This window comes from Silurus aristotelis, assembly GCF_946808225.1.
Source record: "Silurus aristotelis genome assembly, chromosome: 15".
Classification (NCBI taxonomy): Eukaryota; Metazoa; Chordata; class Actinopteri; order Siluriformes; family Siluridae; genus Silurus; species Silurus aristotelis.
Genome location: NC_139588.1, coordinates 24,261,894 through 24,280,809, shown reverse-complemented (window position 1 = coordinate 24,280,809; position 18,916 = coordinate 24,261,894). Strand labels below are relative to the sequence as shown.

At 39.7% G+C, this 18,916-nt stretch overlaps 1 protein-coding gene and 2 long non-coding RNA genes across 3 annotated transcripts in view; 1 reads left to right on the top strand and 2 right to left on the bottom strand.

Annotated features, from left to right (window-relative positions):
• Window positions 1-6,379: 6,379 nt before the first annotated feature.
• On the bottom strand, window positions 6,380-8,401 carry LOC310737502. The gene is made up of 2 exons (XR_014536837.1): window positions 7,582-8,401; window positions 6,380-7,103 (listed from the first exon to the last, which is right to left on the bottom strand). It is a non-coding gene; the product is annotated as an uncharacterized lncRNA (long non-coding RNA).
• A 564-nt stretch (window positions 8,402-8,965) lies between these two features.
• LOC310737501 lies at window positions 8,966-11,435 on the top strand. The gene is made up of 3 exons (XR_014536836.1): window positions 8,966-8,989; window positions 9,274-9,454; window positions 9,946-11,435. It is a non-coding gene; the product is annotated as an uncharacterized lncRNA (long non-coding RNA).
• A 6,386-nt stretch (window positions 11,436-17,821) lies between these two features.
• The window catches only part of LOC310737956 (uncharacterized protein), a gene marked incomplete at its 3' end in the record, with an annotated part of 5,150 nt that continues 4,055 nt past the window's right edge, over window positions 17,822-18,916 (bottom strand). The window contains exon 5 of the mRNA XM_083562761.1: window positions 17,822-18,316. Coding sequence (XP_083418887.1) covers window positions 17,822-18,316 — 495 coding nt within the window. The remainder of the gene's footprint in view (window positions 18,317-18,916) is intronic.

Genomic DNA, 18,916 nt, shown 5'->3' with positions numbered 1-18,916 from the left:
TTGTCCTGAGAGAGAAAGAGAGAGAGAGAGAGGGGGGGGGATGAAAGAAAGAAAGTAAGCAAGCATGAAAGTAAGAACGAACGAACGAACGAACGAAAGAAAGAAAGAAAGAAAGAAAGAAAGAAAGAAAGAAAGAAAGAAAGAAAGAAAGAAAGAAAGATTTTTCTTTTCACATGTATTTTACAGCACACTGACATTCTTTCTTCACACAGGGTCAGAGCACAGGATCAGCCATGATTCAAGATTTCTTACTTGTCACAAACATAGTTATATACAGAAAACAACTTGATACAGTGTCTCTGCAGCACAGGGGGCCCAAGGGCCCAACAGCTTGGAGATGCTAGGGCTCAAAACTTTACAATTATTTAAAAAAAAGAACTACTATATAATAAGAAAGGGTCTTTTTCTATCTTTAAGTGTTCATGAGGTGGATTGGCTGAGGGGAAAAGCTGTGTACTTCTGGTGCATTTCAAGGATGGAGGTATGTGTGATGTGAGACGTCTTTGTGTGTGAGGTCTTTGTGTCTGATATCCTTGTGTGAGATGTCCTTAAATTGAACAAGATGAAAATAAATCCCCAGTTAGAGACGATTGTCTATTGCTGTTGGACCACTGTGGGACTGTTCTGCATGGGCACTAAGAAGTTAAGCACTAAGAAGTGGTAACCCAGGAGTTAAGATCCTAGATGTCTAAAGAGAAGGTCATGAATTCATATTCCACTTTAGCCCATTTGTTTGAAGAACATTAATGTCGAAAGTCACTGTGAATAAAGGAATCTGCCGAATGCTAAAAATATCCCCAATAAATGCAGTTAATCCATTTTTAGGATTAAATCATATGTTGGCTACAATTGAGGTTTTCATGCCATTCATAGGCCAATACTCTTTTTTTCATCATGTTCTCTGGAGCAATTGTGATTATTCTGACAAATCCAGATTGTTCAGGGTGAAACAAACGCCATTTGTGATATTCAGACTTTTTTTTTACTTCTGCCCCAGAATTGCAACATGGACTAAGGAAAGAAGAGACAATCAAAGTAGGAGAATTATGAATATCTATTTTAAGAGACCCAACACCAACGACATACTGTTAACACCCACCACCAGATCCTTATACAGCATATTTGAATGAGAAATTGCTTCTCAAACAGGAAGCTGTACCCTGGTGGTGAGGGTATAAATAACGATAGGATGCACAACTTAGCATTCAAACTTTTTTACACAAAAACCTAAAAGCATTTTGTAGCAAGACTGATTTTATTTGTGTAAGGACCACAGTATTTTTTATTTTCTCCATATTTAATAATGCTTAATGCTTGTATAGTGTGTCTAAAATGGTGAAAAGTTTTGGTCTACATCCTGCTTGAGGTCCCTTTACGGTATATCGAGCTTATCTGGGTTTTTTGAATAGGAAAACAGCCTTTGGACAGGAATCCAGATTGTTGCATGAGTTGTGGCAATGTTCCCGCTCATCTCAGCAAAGTACACCCACATATGTGTTTGAGAACAAAGCAAAAAATGGCACTTAATTTTCAATTCAATTTTATTTTGTATATACCGTATATTGTATATTTTGTGTATTTTAACACTGAACATTTTCCCAATGTAGCTTTACAGAGACAGTGATAAGCTTGCTGTCCTGGCCTGCATGAAAGTCTGATTTGTTGATGTTTGCAGTTCAATTGAAGCAGGAACTGTCACATTTTTACCTTTACTAGCTTTCCAACATGGTTCTTCTTAGGCACCAGGTCTGAAAGGTAAACCCTCTGATGTACCCATGAACCCAAAAGCGATTTAAATGCTAGGCTGATCTTTCTGACCCCTTGGAAGGGCCACTGAATTTGTAAAATGGTCCATATGTATCTAATGCATGCATGGTGGACCTAAAGTGGTCCAGAGTTTTGATTTACATCATGCCTGAAGTCCCTTTAAGGAAGATCTAGCTTATACAGCTAAATGTCCTTCATAGGCCTTGGATAGTAATGTGACTGGAGATGATATATAAAAAAGTTTCTCGCTCTGATTACAAGAAAGTCCTTTATTTATCTACGTCTTCAACCCATCACCTTCAAAATAGTCCCCTTTTACAGCAATACAGCTCCCCCAAAGTTCCTGCCACTTCTGAAACTTGTCCTGGAAGTCTTTTTTTCGAGCACCTTCTGGGATTCACACTGGATCTCCACAATGGTGTCAAATCTGGTGAGTAGGGTGGGTGCGGAAGTGAGATGGAGTGGATTGTTCTCCGACGATCGACATGCATGAGTTGATGCATGGTTTTCAAAATTTTTGGGGGTTGAGCTTGTCAAAGGTCTTTCTGCTCTCTCCTTATCTTCCAGCGATGTTCTTCCACTCTTAAAGATTGCGTACCGATCGAAACACCTCGGACGACTCATTGCAGCATCACCGTATGTCAAACGCGCATCACGTCAAACGTCTCTGTGGCAGATTTGCCCAGTTTTACGCAGAATTTCACGTTTGCTCTTTGTTCTAACTTGCTGTCCGTGATGAAATCGCAGACGTGGGAATGCATGGGGGCAAAACAGCACCTGTTACACCAGTAGTCTCCGAACCTCATAAAAACAAGGCAGAATGATCAATAAAACAAACGAACCTAAACTGAACTTCCTCTCTCCAGGTTATATATGACGTGTAAAGTGTTAGAGTCTTATCTGATGTTTGAGTTTTCTGCAGGAGGATCTGCAGTGGTGCTGAACTCTAATCTGCCTCGAGTTCTCCGAATAACAGCTTGAATGTGATGGAAAAACCAGCCAGCAAATGGAAACCATGACCACAAGTTATTCAAAGAACACTTATTATCTAACGATATACTCACGAGGTAACCTGAAGATGGGCTTTGTGAATGATTATACCCGTCATGTTGTTTGTATCTTGTATCATATGCTGCTATAAAAATCTAGGATCAAATTTGGCACATTTGCATGCGTCCACACTGGGATATTGGGATATATAAAACAAGGACAATATGTACACAATATAAAGTTAAGAAGTTATCTAAAAGATCATGCTGATGGATGAACAAACCAAACCACACTGAGTACATTGTTCCAGCAGATATACCAAAATCTTTTCTACAGAAGCAGGTCTCATCCTGGAGCTCGGACAACTTGCATGAATTTGCATGCAAAATTCCCTGTCTTTTTTTTTCTATATGCATTTGCTTTTGTCCGTAGTGAAATCGGTCCCTGTGTGTTGCACATTTCAAATGGTGTTTAAAAATCCACCACTTTGACATAAAAGAAAAAATAGTAAATGCCACGAGTAGCACAGGCACAGAGCAATTTTTTTACTTAAACCCCCCCCCCCAAAAAAAAAAAACGATAGCGACCACATTGTGGTGAAGAAATCCCCTCTTTACACAAACCACGCTTTACAGAGCTCAAAGATGGGCGTCTTTCAAAATATGCTTCCTGCTCTACATCTGGAACAGACCAGACTCGATTCGACCGAGGGAGGGGTCCAGTCAAACAGAAAAAGAAATAGAAACAGTGTGTGATGTCTAAAAGTAAGGTGTCAAGACACCATGAAGGTCAGCAGAGATGTGGAAAAATGGCCTGTGGTGCAAAGTGGAGGAAGGTGTTAATGGTGATTTTTAATGCAGCTTGTGTTACTGAGAAGCGAGTCCTGGGTATACACAACTGTAATAAGTATTGTAAATGTCAGGGTGTGACTCGGTCAGCAGGAAAAAACCTGAAAAACGCTGAGCTTTACTCCTCGACGTCCGGTCCTGGGCCCCACTTTTACAACGTTGCGAGTTCTAATTAAAAATGTTAAACTCACTCAGTTTTATTCGTTTATTTTGGTGGAAAGAAATACATTACACATATACACAATATGGATAAAAGTATGTGGACACCTGAGAATAGGAGTACTTTCTGCTTCTTTTTGTATATCCCAATCCACATTCAAGCCGTGTTTGCTGATATAATAAGCTCCACTCTTCTAGGAAGATGTTCCATCTAAATTTGTGGAGATTTATGTAGATTCAGCCACAAAGACGTTAGTAAAAGTACCGATGTAGGTGAGGAGGTTCCTGGATTGCAGTCAGTGTTCACATTCATTTATGTTCAATAGGGATGGAGCTCTATATCAGGAGATCTTCCACTAAAAATCTTTGTAAAGCAGACCTTCATGGAGCTGGCTTTGTGCACAGGAGCATTGTCATGCTTAGGTCTCGTATGAAAAACTTCATGCTACCAAATGCATCCAAGGATTTTCTGTAGGTAACAAGGTATCAGTGCGAGTGCACTCATTTACATCGTCACGGCTGCTCTTCTATGAAACTGATCAGAAGGAGGAAACTGAGTTCGAATGAAATGCCCATAAATAGTCGGAAATAATAATATATAATTAAATTACATTATAAACTTCACAATGACTATTTGTGGTCCAGACGTCTGAGGGCTGAAGGTCACTCTGGAATTTTTCTTTTTTAATTTTTTTAAAGTCCCCCCTGCTTGCTCACACACACACACACACACACACACACACACACACACACACACACACACACACACACACACACACACACACACACACAGATGCTTTTTATTATTTTTTTATCTATAAAGGAAAGGAAGTTCTCAGATATAGGTGACGTTTTCTACGTGACTCAGAATGAAGAAGTCTGAACACATGAAACTAAAAGCCTCTGAGGTGCAGTGTTCTATAAAGCTGACCTGAAACAGGCCTGCGTGTCTGCCCACGGTGAGCCTGTGTGTGTGTGTGTGTGTGTGTGTGTGTGTGTGTGTGTGTGTGTGTGTGTGTGTGTGTGCGCTCGGTTTTGCATGTTATAACACATTATAACAGTTGTATTGTAACAGACGTTTGCAGGTGCAATCGATAAACGATAGTACGTTATAGTTGGAGTGAACTAATAAACAGCATGTTTATGGAACGAGAACCCGGGAAGAACTTGTCACTTTTAAACGATGAATCATTTTAACGACGAGTTGCGATATGCAGAAGTATGTTTTTGTACTGGTGCTTTTTCAGGAATGTGTGTTCCTGCATGCAAATGAGGCTTTATCTGATTTAATATGCAAACATTTGCACCTAAAAATGATAAATCCATGAGTTTTTATCTAATTCCATTCTCTTCTTTAAAATTGTGAACGATGAGAGAAAATAAAGGTCTCATGTTTTTTACACTACATTGAGATCAGAACAGAAAGTGAAAATATCTGTAATATTTGATCTAAAACTAAAGTCTTCATGCCCTGTGGTTCCAATACTTTTGGAGGAACCTATAAGTGTGCATGCATGTGTGTGTGTGTGTGTGTGTGTGTGTGTGTGTGTGTGTGTGTGCATGTGTCTATTTATGTGTGTCTGTGTAGGTGGATATATATGTGTAATTGTGTATCTGCATGTGTGTGTATGTGCGTATTTGGGTATGTATATATGTATGTGCATGCATGTGTGTATGAGCTTATGTGTATTAGGTTTGTGTGTGTGTGTGTGTGTGTGTGTGTGTGTGTGTGTGTGTGCATATTTGTGTATGTATATACTGTATGTATTTGCATGTATGAGTATATGGGTTTATGTGTATTGTGTGTGTGTGTGTGTGTGTGTGTGTGTGTATTTGTGTAGATATATATTTGTATGTGTGTGTTTGTGTTTTTTGTGTAGGTGTATGTGTGTGTGTGCAAATGTATGTGAGCATGTACATGTGTGTGTGTGTGTGTGTGTGTGTGTGTGTGTGTGTGTGTGTGTGTGCATGTATGTGTGTTTGAGTTTATGTGCATTTTTGTAGATATGTGTGTGTGTGTGTGTGTGTGTGTGTGTGTGTGTGTGTGTGTATGTATGTGTGTTTGAGTTTATGTGCATTTTTGTAGATATATGTGTGTGTGTGTGTGTGTGTGTGTGTGTGTGTGTGTGTGTGTGTGTGTGTGTGCAGTGCATCCAGAAAGTTTTCCCAGTGCTTCACTTTTTCCACATTTTGTTATGTTACGGCTTTATTCCAAAACAGATTAAAATCATTACTTTCCTTAAAATTCTACAAACAAAACCCCCTAATAACACACACAGGCTGTGAGTATTTATGTACAAGTGATTTTTTTGAAGATTTTAAACACATTTCTTTCACATAGTTATTATTGTGTATTTTCTGTACAGTGCAGTAAAAACACGAATTGAATAAAGCTGTAACATAACAGTGTGGAAAAAGTGAAAACTTTCCTGATGCACTGTGATATGTGCATGTGTGTGAGTGTGTGTGTATGTATGTGTATGTGCGCATGAGTGTGTGTGCATATTTGTGTAGGTATATATGTATGTGCATTTATGTGTGTATACGGTGCATGTGTATGGGGGGGGGTGTTTGTGTATTCTTTTATTATGTTTGTGTGTGTGTGTGTGTGTGTGTGTGTGTGTGTGTGTGTGTGTGTGTGTGTTTGTGTATTCGTGTAGGTTTGTGTGTTCTTCAGTGCAGTGTGAGAAAGAGGACTGATAAATCATACTCGTGTTCTTAGTGTAGGAAACGTTTCTCATTTTGTCCACAAAAAGAAGTATTAAAGGCCACGCCAAAAATAAACACAGCCACGTCAGAGGATACGTCAGAGACGGGCAGCACCGGGGCAGAGAGGGAAATACTGGGGACGAGTCCCTGCTCTTCATCCGCTGACCCACTGTGGGAATATCATCATTCCCAAATTCATGATTACATACGCTTCTGATTTTAAACAAACTGATCATCTCAACCACACACACACACACACACACACAAAGAAAATCCTCGAATGTGCATTATACACACAAATACACCAAAATAAACATATCAAAATATACACACATACCTGTGTGTGTGTGTGTGTGTGTGTGTGTGTGTGTGTGTGTGTGTGTGTGTGTGTGTGTGTGTGTGTGTGGGGAGATTCAGTAAGGCTTTGTAATGTTTAGTGAACAGGTTCAGGAATCTCCACAATGAGTCAGTGTCCTGCTTTCCCAAACTCACATATCCAATCTAAATAAATCCAATCCAAACTAAATCTAAATAAATCCGATCCAAATCAGTCAAATCCAATCTAAGTCAGTCTGGTCTAAATCAATCCAATCTAAATCATTCTAATCTAAATGAATCTAATCCAATTAGCTTCAGGCTAAAGCACTGTTTATATATTAAGGTTTAACTTCACTCTCTCTCACACACACACACACACACACACACACACACACACACACACACACACACACACACACACACACACACACACACACACACACACACACACACACATTTCACTTCTTTGTTACACATGAACAGATTTCAGTGCAAAGGTTTGTACCCCTAGGAGAAGATCTCACACCTCCTCCTTCACATCAGTCAGAAGTTTGAGTTGAAAATCGTTGTGTTGTTTTTGTTATATATTTGATGTAAATTCATACATTTCCTAATTTACATCTGAGATCGAACCACTGCTGAAGAAAGTGTGCACTTAACCATTAACAAAGGAAGACACCAAACAGATGGCAATAATAACAGACTGATAGCTGATTATTTTATTTGTTCTCCACGTGTTCATATTCATGTGAATGATTAGTGTTGCTCTGGACTGATGTCCTCTCAGGACATGCACATGAATATAATCCTGTCTGAGCTCCTGTTCTGGAGAATTCATTAACACCTTTGCACCAATCACGGCACGGCAGCCCTGGAAAAAAATCTTTATCTTTATCTGCCTGTAGAATCAGTCTGACAGCAGTAACATGTCCCTCCAGGTCACTCTATAGTTCTGTAGACCAGGAAGCAGAACACAATATCGCACAATGCGTCAGCTTACTTCCTTTTATTGCTGATGTCACAAACAAAATCTCTTAAGGCCATGAGACACGTATACACACACACACACACACACACACACACACACACACACACACACACACACACACACACACACACACACACAATAGGAAAACTGCATTGTGTGCTTCTGAGCTTCTTTTCATCAGCAATGTAAATCTTTGTCTCTTCCTTAAAGCACATTTGCTTTTATCTGTGGAAGATAATCGAGTGCTTTCAAGTTTGAAAAGCATGAAATAGTTATCAGTGGATATCCCCTCCGTCTGGTGTGGATTAATGTCTAATATCTCAGACACACACTACATGCCAGGATTTGATAGATCTTCATCATTAACTGCTTTATGAGCATCCAACCTCCTGTGTAAAGTCACCAAAACACTCAGGAAAATAAATGTTGTGATGAAGCCGAACATGTAGCTACTCTAAAGTTGATCAATAGTCTGTAACAGCATGTCTCGAGGAACTTTATTCCTCCTATACTGCAGCTAAAGTTGTTTCATTGGGATAATTTATGCAGCATTTCCCAGCGTTTCTGGAGATAATTGTTATAGAAGCTATGCTTCATTAAACAAAATAATCCTTTCCATCTTATGCCACGCCCACTTCATGTTTAAAGGGGACATAACACATAAAGTTTCGGCTAATCTCATGCTAATCTTGAGGATCTATAGAGTAATATTGCATCTTTCAATGGGATATGTGAAGAAAAAACCTTTTACCTTTCTAAAGAGTTGTGAACCCTTGGGGCTAACAACTAACAATCAGCTATACATATCTGATTCAGAATCAGATCCTGAGTCTAAAATTGAACAACAGCAGCAACATTGACTACAGCAGGACGTGTCTGTATGGTGAGATAACAAGGTTCTCCTTCCCTCACCTCCAAAAACACACTTCATTGCTGACATTCTTCTTGAGGGAGTCTTTGCAGGGCTTCTGTTACTGAATGAAGCATGGTGGTGGGTGTGAAACTCGCTCTCGCCCTGGTTACCGTGTGTGAGCACTCTTCTGGGAGAAACTCGTCTTTTTTTTGAGTTATTTAGTTCATTTTGTGAACAAAATACCAGAGGACTCATGTGATGAACGATTCCATTCTGTTTCCTGTCTAATGCACTGCATAGCATCTATGGGGGTTTTGTGATTAAAGAACGAACGACTCAGTCAAGAAGAGTCAAGTGGTAAATGATGAAATTCTGTTTTCTCTACATAACTTCTGTAGATTTTGCTGTGCTTTGCTTTGAGACGACATGTATAGGAAACCAGAAGGAGTGCGTTTGGAATAGAAATACTCTGTATTACTCCAATATGTAAATACTTCATATGTCCCAATCGTTAATGAGAATTCAACTCTTTAGATCAGATTAGATTTAACTTTGTCATTGTGCAGAGTATAAATACAGGCCCCACCTCTTTATATTGTTTATGCACAGGAAAGGCAACATTAAACTGCTGAACTTTGCAGGACACTAAACACCATTATCTCCTGATGAAGGACAATGAGGCCAGACAACCTTCCTGCAGCTCTGAGGACATCTGCAAAGCTCATCAGTGTTTACACCTGTGCTGCAAAAGAAGGGAAAGTTCCGGGGATTTCTCAAAAGCAGAAGTGTAAATCAATTCAGGAAGTAGAAGACGAGCATAAGGTGAATTATCATTTCACGTTTCTTCTCAATGAGGCCGTCCTTCAGGTTCAGGGAAAAAAAACCCCGAACCGCATTTCTGGTATAAGTGTAGTTCAAATTTCTACAGCTTTTATTCATTTATATAACTCATACCAGGAGCTTCAGAAAACAGCTTCTTTATGCACAAATGGTACTTTTGAAGATAAAAAAATTCCAGCTGCGTCTGATTAAAAAACATGAGCGAATTATGGGTACAGTAAAAACAATTGTGTTCACATGAGACCAATGGACTGTTTATAATCGTATTTATTAAATGACTTATTATTTAATATGGTATTTTTATAGCTTTGTATAAAATGTTATTATTGTATTAATTAATGATTTATTATAATTTGATAAAAAAATCACTAGTTTATTATTTGAATTAATTTAATGATTCTTCTTTAATAGTAATATTTGTATGACTTCTTTTCCTTTTTTTTTCTTGTTCTTCTCTCTTCTTTTCTTTTCAGGTACTTGAAAGAACACGGAAAAAAAACAAACACACACACACACACACACACAAAAAAATCAAAGCATGAATCTGAACCATCACTTTTGTTCCCTCCTTTGGAAAGCTTGTGTGTTCCTCAGAGCGATGTTCTGCACAACTGAAAGGTTCAGTATGTTCTTTCATTGCTGTTGTGCTGATAAGGTTGGAACTGCGCTGCTCTGTGTGAATAGAAGGACATGATGTGCCTGAGGGAAGCCGAGGGAAATTCCCAGCCTTTAGTAAACTCAGCTGCTGCTCATCATCGCATTCCTCTCTATTCAAACACCAGCGTTCTGATCACATCCCGGAAGAAGTTCAAGCTCTTTCTTTTCTCGCCCCGTGTGTGTGATGTTCGGTGTGCTGTGTGCACTCACAATCTGCAGAATCAAGCTGACAGTATTACAATCCAACATGCTTTATTATTACTGCTTTGTTTGTGTCCACCTGCAGGATTGGTGATGGAACGTTCCTCTGTTCCTCAGATCACTGTATAAACAAATCGTGATGAAACCTCACCAGGATGAAGCACAAAACACTGTATATACAGAAAACAAGTCCACCATGCTGACCATTCTATAAATATTTATATGAAGCTGGACAAGTCCTACAGACGAGCTGGTAATATGGAAATGTTCACAATGGTGCAATTGTTTTGATCATGGAGACACTATTGTAAATCATGATGAGTTTCAGGACATTTTAGCATAAAAACCTTGTGGGATTTGCAGCTGCATTACTATTAGAGGTTCTGCTCTAAAAAAAAACACTCAAGAACCTTCACTTCTGACCAATCACAAGCCAGGATTTATCGATCCCCGGCCTTATTTTTTTGTAGAGAAACGTTTTTCATCGCTTCGATGAAAGCAGAAGAGACGGCGGTTAGATTGCTTTAGAATCAATGGAAACTTTGACCCTGCTTCTGTGTCTTGAGTCCTGTAGACCACAAGAAGGCGGTGCAGGGAATTTCCACAGAGAGAAAAAGAAATACAGAGACAGATAGATAGATAGAGAGAGACACCCGTCTGCACTTCCTCCTGTCTGTCTGCTGCTCTGCCTCGCTGTGTGGACGTTATGATATCAATTGTATTTGCATGCATGTAAATCAGTTTAAGTGGAATCTGGTCTTTTCTTCTGGTTTATGCAAATCACCAAGTAAGCATACCGAACATTTTTCTGCGGATGGCTGATCACACCTAAACATGTCCTTACAAAGACTTTTTTTTTTTTGTTGCGCAGCCTGGCGCCGGTTTATACCCGAGTGTGTCGCGTGCTCTTACTGTCTCAATGACAGGCATCATGTTTCACCTCCAACCTGAAACACACTCGATATCTTCATACTGGTTTCTTCCTGATGTGTTCCCTAAATCCATTCCTAATGAGGTTCCTAGTCGATTCCTGCGAGAAATCTGTGCTTATGCATTAAGACGGGTGTCACGGCTTTATTTATTTATTTATTTATTTATTTATTTATTTATTTATTTATTTATTTATTTATTTATTTATTTATTTATTCATTCATTCATTTATTTATTTATTTATTTATTTATTTATTTATTTATTTATTTATTTATTTATTTATTAAGAGCTTCTATTCCCAATCGACTTCCTGCAGAAGCGTATTAATGAGAAGTCTGTTGTAGAGACCATGGAGACTGGAGACCAGAATGCACCGCAGATACGTCTATAAAACGGCAGAGACGCATGTAGCTGAGCTCGTGAGGGATCTACAAGATGACATTGAAAGTTGATGGTTTGGATGGTGGGCTGTAAGTGTGTACAGATGAGGTGGTGAGAGAGCTAAAGAATGTGGTAGAATGAAAATTTCTACCACAATGTAAGATCTGCCTTACATGAGTTGGACTGGAAGATCTGCTAATAAACACCTTTACTAACACCCTTGTTTTAGAATGAATCTCCACAAAATGTAGTGGAACATCTTCCCAGAAGAGTGGAGCTCATTATAATTGCAAATGGGGACCAAATGTGGAATAGGATGTCCGAAATAGGATCTCCTGCCTTGGTGTCCACATAATTCTTTTGGCCATAGCGTGCAAATCTTGGACATTAGATGATAGTTCTGATGACAGATCTTTTCTTTAAGCTGGGAGGAAACACAGTGCAGGAAGAAAAAAAGGTGGAAATCCCCACCCGTTTATCAAGATCAACACAGAGACTGCTTCTGGCATGGACGAGGAACGTTTACTGTGCTCTGAGAGGATATCTCAATCCTGATTAGCTGGTTTTAGGACCAAAAAAAAATCTTATCAGGAAAAATCATCATGAGGAGTTCGACAGAAAAAAGGTGCAGTGGATAAAGAAAGAATGCGTCAGAACTAACAGGAGAAATGCAATTCTGATGTATGGTGGTGTGTATTTACACACATACACATATCCTTCAAAATTGGAATGTCCAGCAGCAAAAAACTGAAGGAAACGTTTGACCCAGGTACACCCATCTACTGACTGAAGTGTGGCCAGAAGTGGTCTTCATTTAAGAATTCTGGCCAATAAACCATACCACCATTTCGGAATCACAACAGCATTAAAACTAGACACAAAAACATGGAAAGATCCAGAATAGTGGTTCGTTTTTCAAGACTTTTGGAACGACCTCCTTGCCGAGTTCCTTCAAAAACTGTGTGCTGGTGTACCTAGAAGGATTGATGCTGTTTTTCAGGCAATTGATGGTCACACCAAATATTAATTATTAACACTTGAAAGCGTTCTCACTTTTACCACAATTACACTTCTATTTTTATTGCTCCACTTTTATCTTGAAACATATTTAGCCTGCATTTGTCACGTCCTCTTCAGCTGCAGAGTCACTGCCGTTCTCAAGAACCGAAAATTCCTCTATTTCATAAACCTTACTGAAAGCCACATCAGACTGTATAACGTTCCTCCTGACCTGTGGATCCCAGGAGCTCTGCAACACTACATGATTTCAACGAGTGGTTAATAATTCATGTTTGTTCACATCCCGTCACATCAGGCATGCATCAGATGCTGCAGATACCAGTGTTGTGTCTGCATCAGACGTCTTGTCAGACTAAACCCCAGCTTGTGATGTGGTGTGTTCCACTTTACTTCGCTGTTGCCGCGAGTCACATGTCAATCGGTGAAACGCACAAAGCAGGACGGCTTTTTTGTGTTTTTCTTTTTTTTTGTCTTCATGTGAATGAGGTCAAAATGATGTTCAGAGAAAAGTCCCTGTTAATTTTTAGACGCAGCCAGAAGAATAAAGAGGAAGCAAAGACATGAATGGGGAAAAATGTCTGCATGAGATTATTATTAAAACAGATTCAGCTTCAGTGTTGAGTGCTGTGATGAAACCATGATATCTAAACATGCCAAAAAGAATTGGTGCAAAAAATAGGGATATACGCTAAAATTCATTTGAATAGGGATACCTGCACAACTGCACATCTGTTCAAGTTTCTTACACAGGTACAAGACAGGAGCTCCAGCGACTGTCTCCTGGGATCTGACCCATCGCCAGAATAGTCCGAAGTAAAAAAACTAAAAAACTGTGAATGAGCAGCACTACGGTGGGTGCAAACTGTCCATCTTGATGAGTAAGATATAAATGATGTATGTGAGGTTGGGTTGTGAAGGTTTATAACAGAAGATCTTCCACTCCAACCCATGTTTTCGTGGAGCTTGCTTTGTGCACTTTGTGTCACGCTGGAACTGGTTTGAGTCTATGAGTTCAAGTGAAGTGAAAATTCCATGCTAACTTTGTGCTAGCAGTGAGGGAGAAGGTCCACATATGAGGTGATATCAAAAAGTTTTACGATTAAAGGTGTAACTGGTGCTATTCTGACCACGTGCATTACCAGCAAGTTAGAGCAAACATGAATTTCTGCGTGAAACTGGGCAAATCTGCCACAGAGACATTTAACGTGACATAAATTTGACATACAGCGATGCGGTGACGAGTCGTTCCAGTGATGTTCTTCCGCTCTTGATGAGCAAGAACATCCCTGGAAGACAACGAGAGATCAGGAAGACCTTTAACAAGCTCGAACCCCTAAAATGTCGAAACTGTTCGGCAACTTGTGCATGATGATCGTTAGAGAACAATCCTGTGGACTTCACCCTCTTTGCGAAGATGAAGATCCAGGTCAAAGAAGGTACACTTTGAAAGGAAGACTTCCAGAACACATTCCAGAAGAACACAAGGAGCACTGTACTGCTGTACACGGGGACTGTTTTTAAGGTTATATCGTGTAAATGTAGATAAATAAAGTATTTTCTTGTAAACAGAGTGAGTCAGATTAAGTTAGGGCTCGTAGGGCTGGAAAAGTCAGGTATCCAAATCCTTTTGTGCATATAGTGTATCCACAGAAAGGTTTATGCATTGATGTGTATATACAAATAAGATGCCTCAGTTACTGGGTTTGGCTGCTTGTTTCAGGTAGTTGTGTTGAAAACAGGTAACTCAGCATGCATCAGGAACTCAGACCTGAAGCAGTGTATAAGGGATCAATTCTTGTGCCTGAGTGTTACCCAGAAACCATCTGAAATAAACAATATCACCTCTTCAAATCAATCTGCTGTATTGTGACCACGCTGGCTCTATGTATTAGTTTTTTTTTTTTTGGAAGTAAATTATCAGTCCAGGATTCACTTCTTATGCAATTGCATATAAGCGTAACTTCCAGGTAAAAATTCACCTCAGGTTTTCTCATTCACATGACCTTGGAATCTATGTATTATTATTAGACTTTATTGTTTAAGGAAGTGCATACATGTGACACCACAAGGTCAAAGACTAAGCTGACAACAAAACGTGTTTACAAGTTGGGATTTTCCCAAAGAATTTACAGCCTGGCCTTCACACAGGACATGCTGGAGTTTACACATCAAACAAGGCCACAATGCCTGACTGACTTCTTACACAACAGCAGCACACAACACATTTCAATAGAACATTGTGCAATCATGATTGTGCTCGATTTTCCCAGGGTGAAGTCTAGATTGACTGCACTGACACCTAGTGGCACAGTGGAAATTAACCATACTTCAGGTGTGATGTTTTACAAAAAAAACCTGCAATATACTTTGACAGGTAGAAGTGGAACATACAATAGAACCTGCTTAGGGGAGTCACAGTGTAACAGTAATTATGTTGTATGAGTTGAATTCTTTTCTATAGAGTACCAGTGAACTCTACCCCACTGCACACCTCACATTGCTCATATCATTCTTTAAGCTTGGAACAAAATGAGTTCAACTGGGAAAATTATTCGAATGATACCGAAAGTGACCCTTGAACATTCAAATAAAATAAAAGCGTAAGACGATTCTGAATTATTGAAAGTGAAACTAAAAGCACATGTTTTCACCATTAACTTCATGTAGTACATGCCAGGACAATCTGTGTTATTACTTCTGAGAGATTGAGTTAATTATTACTGAAGAAACACCAGGTTCTCATCTTCCCTCTGTCTTCCCAGAATCCTCAGTACACATGAGTCTAATCAGATGTATAAAGAAGTCCATGCTTACCAGAGGAATTCTCAGAAACACCTGGTTATAAAAGTTCCTGTGCATAATTGTGTTCCTTGTTGATGTGTTTCCTGGTGAATTGATTATGGCCGTGTGCCACAATACAATCTACTGATTATTATCTTTTTACTGTCAATTTAGCCATCGGACAGCGTCACCTCACCGTATCACACGACTGCACTGTGTATATTTACCATCACTGAAAGGTGAAGACAAACACATGATTCCTTCTGAGACAAGTCACATGTCCCAACCTTATGTTTGGGAACTTCTTCTCATGCTGCATTTCAGGTCACAATAACACGCAGAAAGAAATGTGCTATCTGCCCTCTTCCACATACATTAGCACCTCGTATGTGCACGATTAGCCACTGGTTGACAGGGCATAGACAGGACCACCATCCCTCCCACCCTGATCTGTTTAGGGTTACATAACATCTCCATGCAACCTCACTGGTCCCTATTTCATTCTCTCTCTTGAAATAATGGCAGAAATAAACAGATTGTCGAACTACTGGGGACTTCTGAAGATGACAAATCATAGATACAGCTTTACCCCTGACTGTAAGACCAAAAACCCAGACACCGGAGACTCCTTTCTTAAATGTTCACTAAGCACATTGTCTTCTTACAGAAAAATTCACTGCATCAATAATTATCTGTTGTGCACCACATCGGTGGTACGAGTCCCTGTGAAGGAGCTTTTGCCTTAAAAACCATAGCTATGAAATCTATAATATTATCAGCTTTAAGACAGCAGCAGTGGGGGGGGGGGGTATAACAATATAATATTTACTGATATACTGTATAACGTTGTTGTTATATGTGATGTGAGTTGAATCGTTTCATCACCGGCTCAATGCTGTATTGTGTCACGTCTGAAGGGCCTCCTTGTTCTCTCTGCATGTGAGCAGATGAGCCATCTATCTGCAGCACCACCATCCTCCACTTGCCAACCTCCAACAGTTTACTTTGCCGACTGTCAGAATACAAGCAGAATCAGTGGAAAGGTGTTAGAACACACCGCCGTGTCAGTTACACTCATGACCACCACGGTACCGATTCATAGTCTAATTGAGTAGAATGGATGGATCGAGAGACAAGAGTTTTAATAACTTCCTCTCTGTATAAACCTGGAAGAACAATTCAGTTTGAAAATGTCAGGATTCTGCCATCAGCACTTGATTAAGTGATTAAGACTCTGGGTTCCTGATCAAAATTGTTGGGGGTTTAAACCTCAGTACCACCCCAGTGCCACTGTTGGGCCCTTGAGCAAGGTCATTACCCCTTCCTGCTACAGGGATGCTGTATTATGTCCCCCTGCTCTCTGACCCAATGAGAAGAAAGAATTTCATTGTGTGGTTATGCATGTGACACATTAAAGCCCCTCTCATATATCACTACACCCTTCTTCCTTTTTCTTGTTGCTGATTATGACCAGTTCGAGTGTGTGTGTGTTTGTTTGCTAAGCTTTTGTTGATGGCTTCATGATTGTGTGTCTTATTGTGCTTAGCTTGGTTCCAAGCCCAGGTGTACTTCCTGTGTACTTCCCAGGTGTACTTCCAAGCCCAGGTGTAAACCCTAACCCTAACCCTAACCCTAACCCTAACCCTAGATGCTCTTATTTTTGGTTTTGTTTTGGTTTGCACTCAATAAAATAGCCCTTAAATCTGTCTTCACTTTGATAGAAGAAAAAGAGAAAAACATTTTGATCAAGTAATTAAGACAAAGTATCAAAAAAGTGGGGAAAGAATGAAACCTTCTTCTATTGGGTTCCAATAATCCTGACATGCAATTTTGTATAAAAACATCCTTAGATTGGAATTAATTCATTTGAAGTGATTTAACTAAGAAACAACAAGATTTTGATTAAGTAAGTTTTTCTGTTTATTAAATATTTTTGTACCTAAAACCCATCTTTGACCAGGCAACAAAATTTTACTTTGGTGTTAAATTTAAAAATGTAAAGAAAATATTTTTTTAAACAAAATCTCATCTGAAACATCATTAAAACTCATTCTAGAGAAATATTCAGTAATAAATATCAGTAGAAACGTCAGTGCAGGTGATTAAAACTTTCAGATTTTTTACGACATTTACAATTAGTCCAGAAATAACAGTCGACCTTTGAATAAATAACAATCTAATAAATATAAAGAACATCAGTACATCAGTAGTTCAGTATTTCAGTGCAGTCTATTACAGAGGAGGAACAGTGAGATCTGCTCCAGGATGAGGTTAAAGTTGAATAAAACGTTTGGTTTAGACTTTAGATCCAGAACTTCTGCTGTAGGAGGAGGAAACTCTGTGTGGAGAACTCAGTACTGTAACTGAGGGCGATCCTATTAATCTGGGTTCTCAGGTTCAGGAGTCATCACAGAGTCAAGGTTCTTGGGTTCAAAAGGAGACTTTGCCTTGAGGTTCTCAGGTTCAGGAGTCATCACAGAGTCGAGGTTCTTGGGTTCAGAAGGAGACTTTGCCTTGAGGATCTCAGGTTCAGGAGGAGACTCAGGATTGAGATTCTCAGGGTCAGGAGGAAAATCAGTGGTAGGGTTCTCAGGTTCAGAAGGAGACCCAGTGTGGAGGTTCTTGGGTTTAGGAGGAGACTTAGCGTTGAGGTTCTCAGGTTTAGAAGAAGTCTCAGTGTCGAGGTTCCCAGGTTCAGGAATAATCTCAGTGTTACAGTTTTCAGGTTCAGAAAGAGTCTCAGCATTGAGGTTCTCAGTGTCATCAACTGTAGTCTTATCAACATTCTGCTTCTGGATCACCTCCTTTTTTCTCTCCTCAAAATGTGACTCGGCCTCCCCAGAGACAGGAGAGTCCGTACCTTCATTCTTTATCTAAGAGAAAAAGAGTGAGTAAAAGAAAGAAAACTGAATAAGAACTGAAACTATCACTGTGGATCATCCGTCTCCATACCCACTGTCCTCTACATCTGCCTCTTTCAAACCAACTACCTGCTTGTCTTCTCTCACCACATCCATGAACCTCCTCCTTGGTCTTCCTCTTTTCCTCCTTCCTGGTGGCTCCATCCTCAGCATTCTCCTACTGATATACCCCATGTCCCTCCTCTGCACATGTCCAAACCATCTCAATCTCACCTCCCTCACCTTGTCTTCAAAATGTCCTACATGTGCTGTCCCTCTAATAAACTCATTTCTAATCCTGTCCATCGTCGTCACTCCCAATGAACATCTCAACATCTTCAAGACTGGCTACCTACCGTACAACATCTCAGGTCTCACCACAGTCCTATAAACTTTCCCTTTCACTCTCACAGATACTCTTCTATCACAAATCACTCCTGCTATCACTCTTCTTCACCCACTCCACCCTGCCTGCACTCTTTTCTTCACTTCTCTAACACACTCTCCATTACTCTGCACTGTTGACCCCAGGTACCTGAACTTCTCCACCTTCTCCACCTCTTCTTCCTGCAA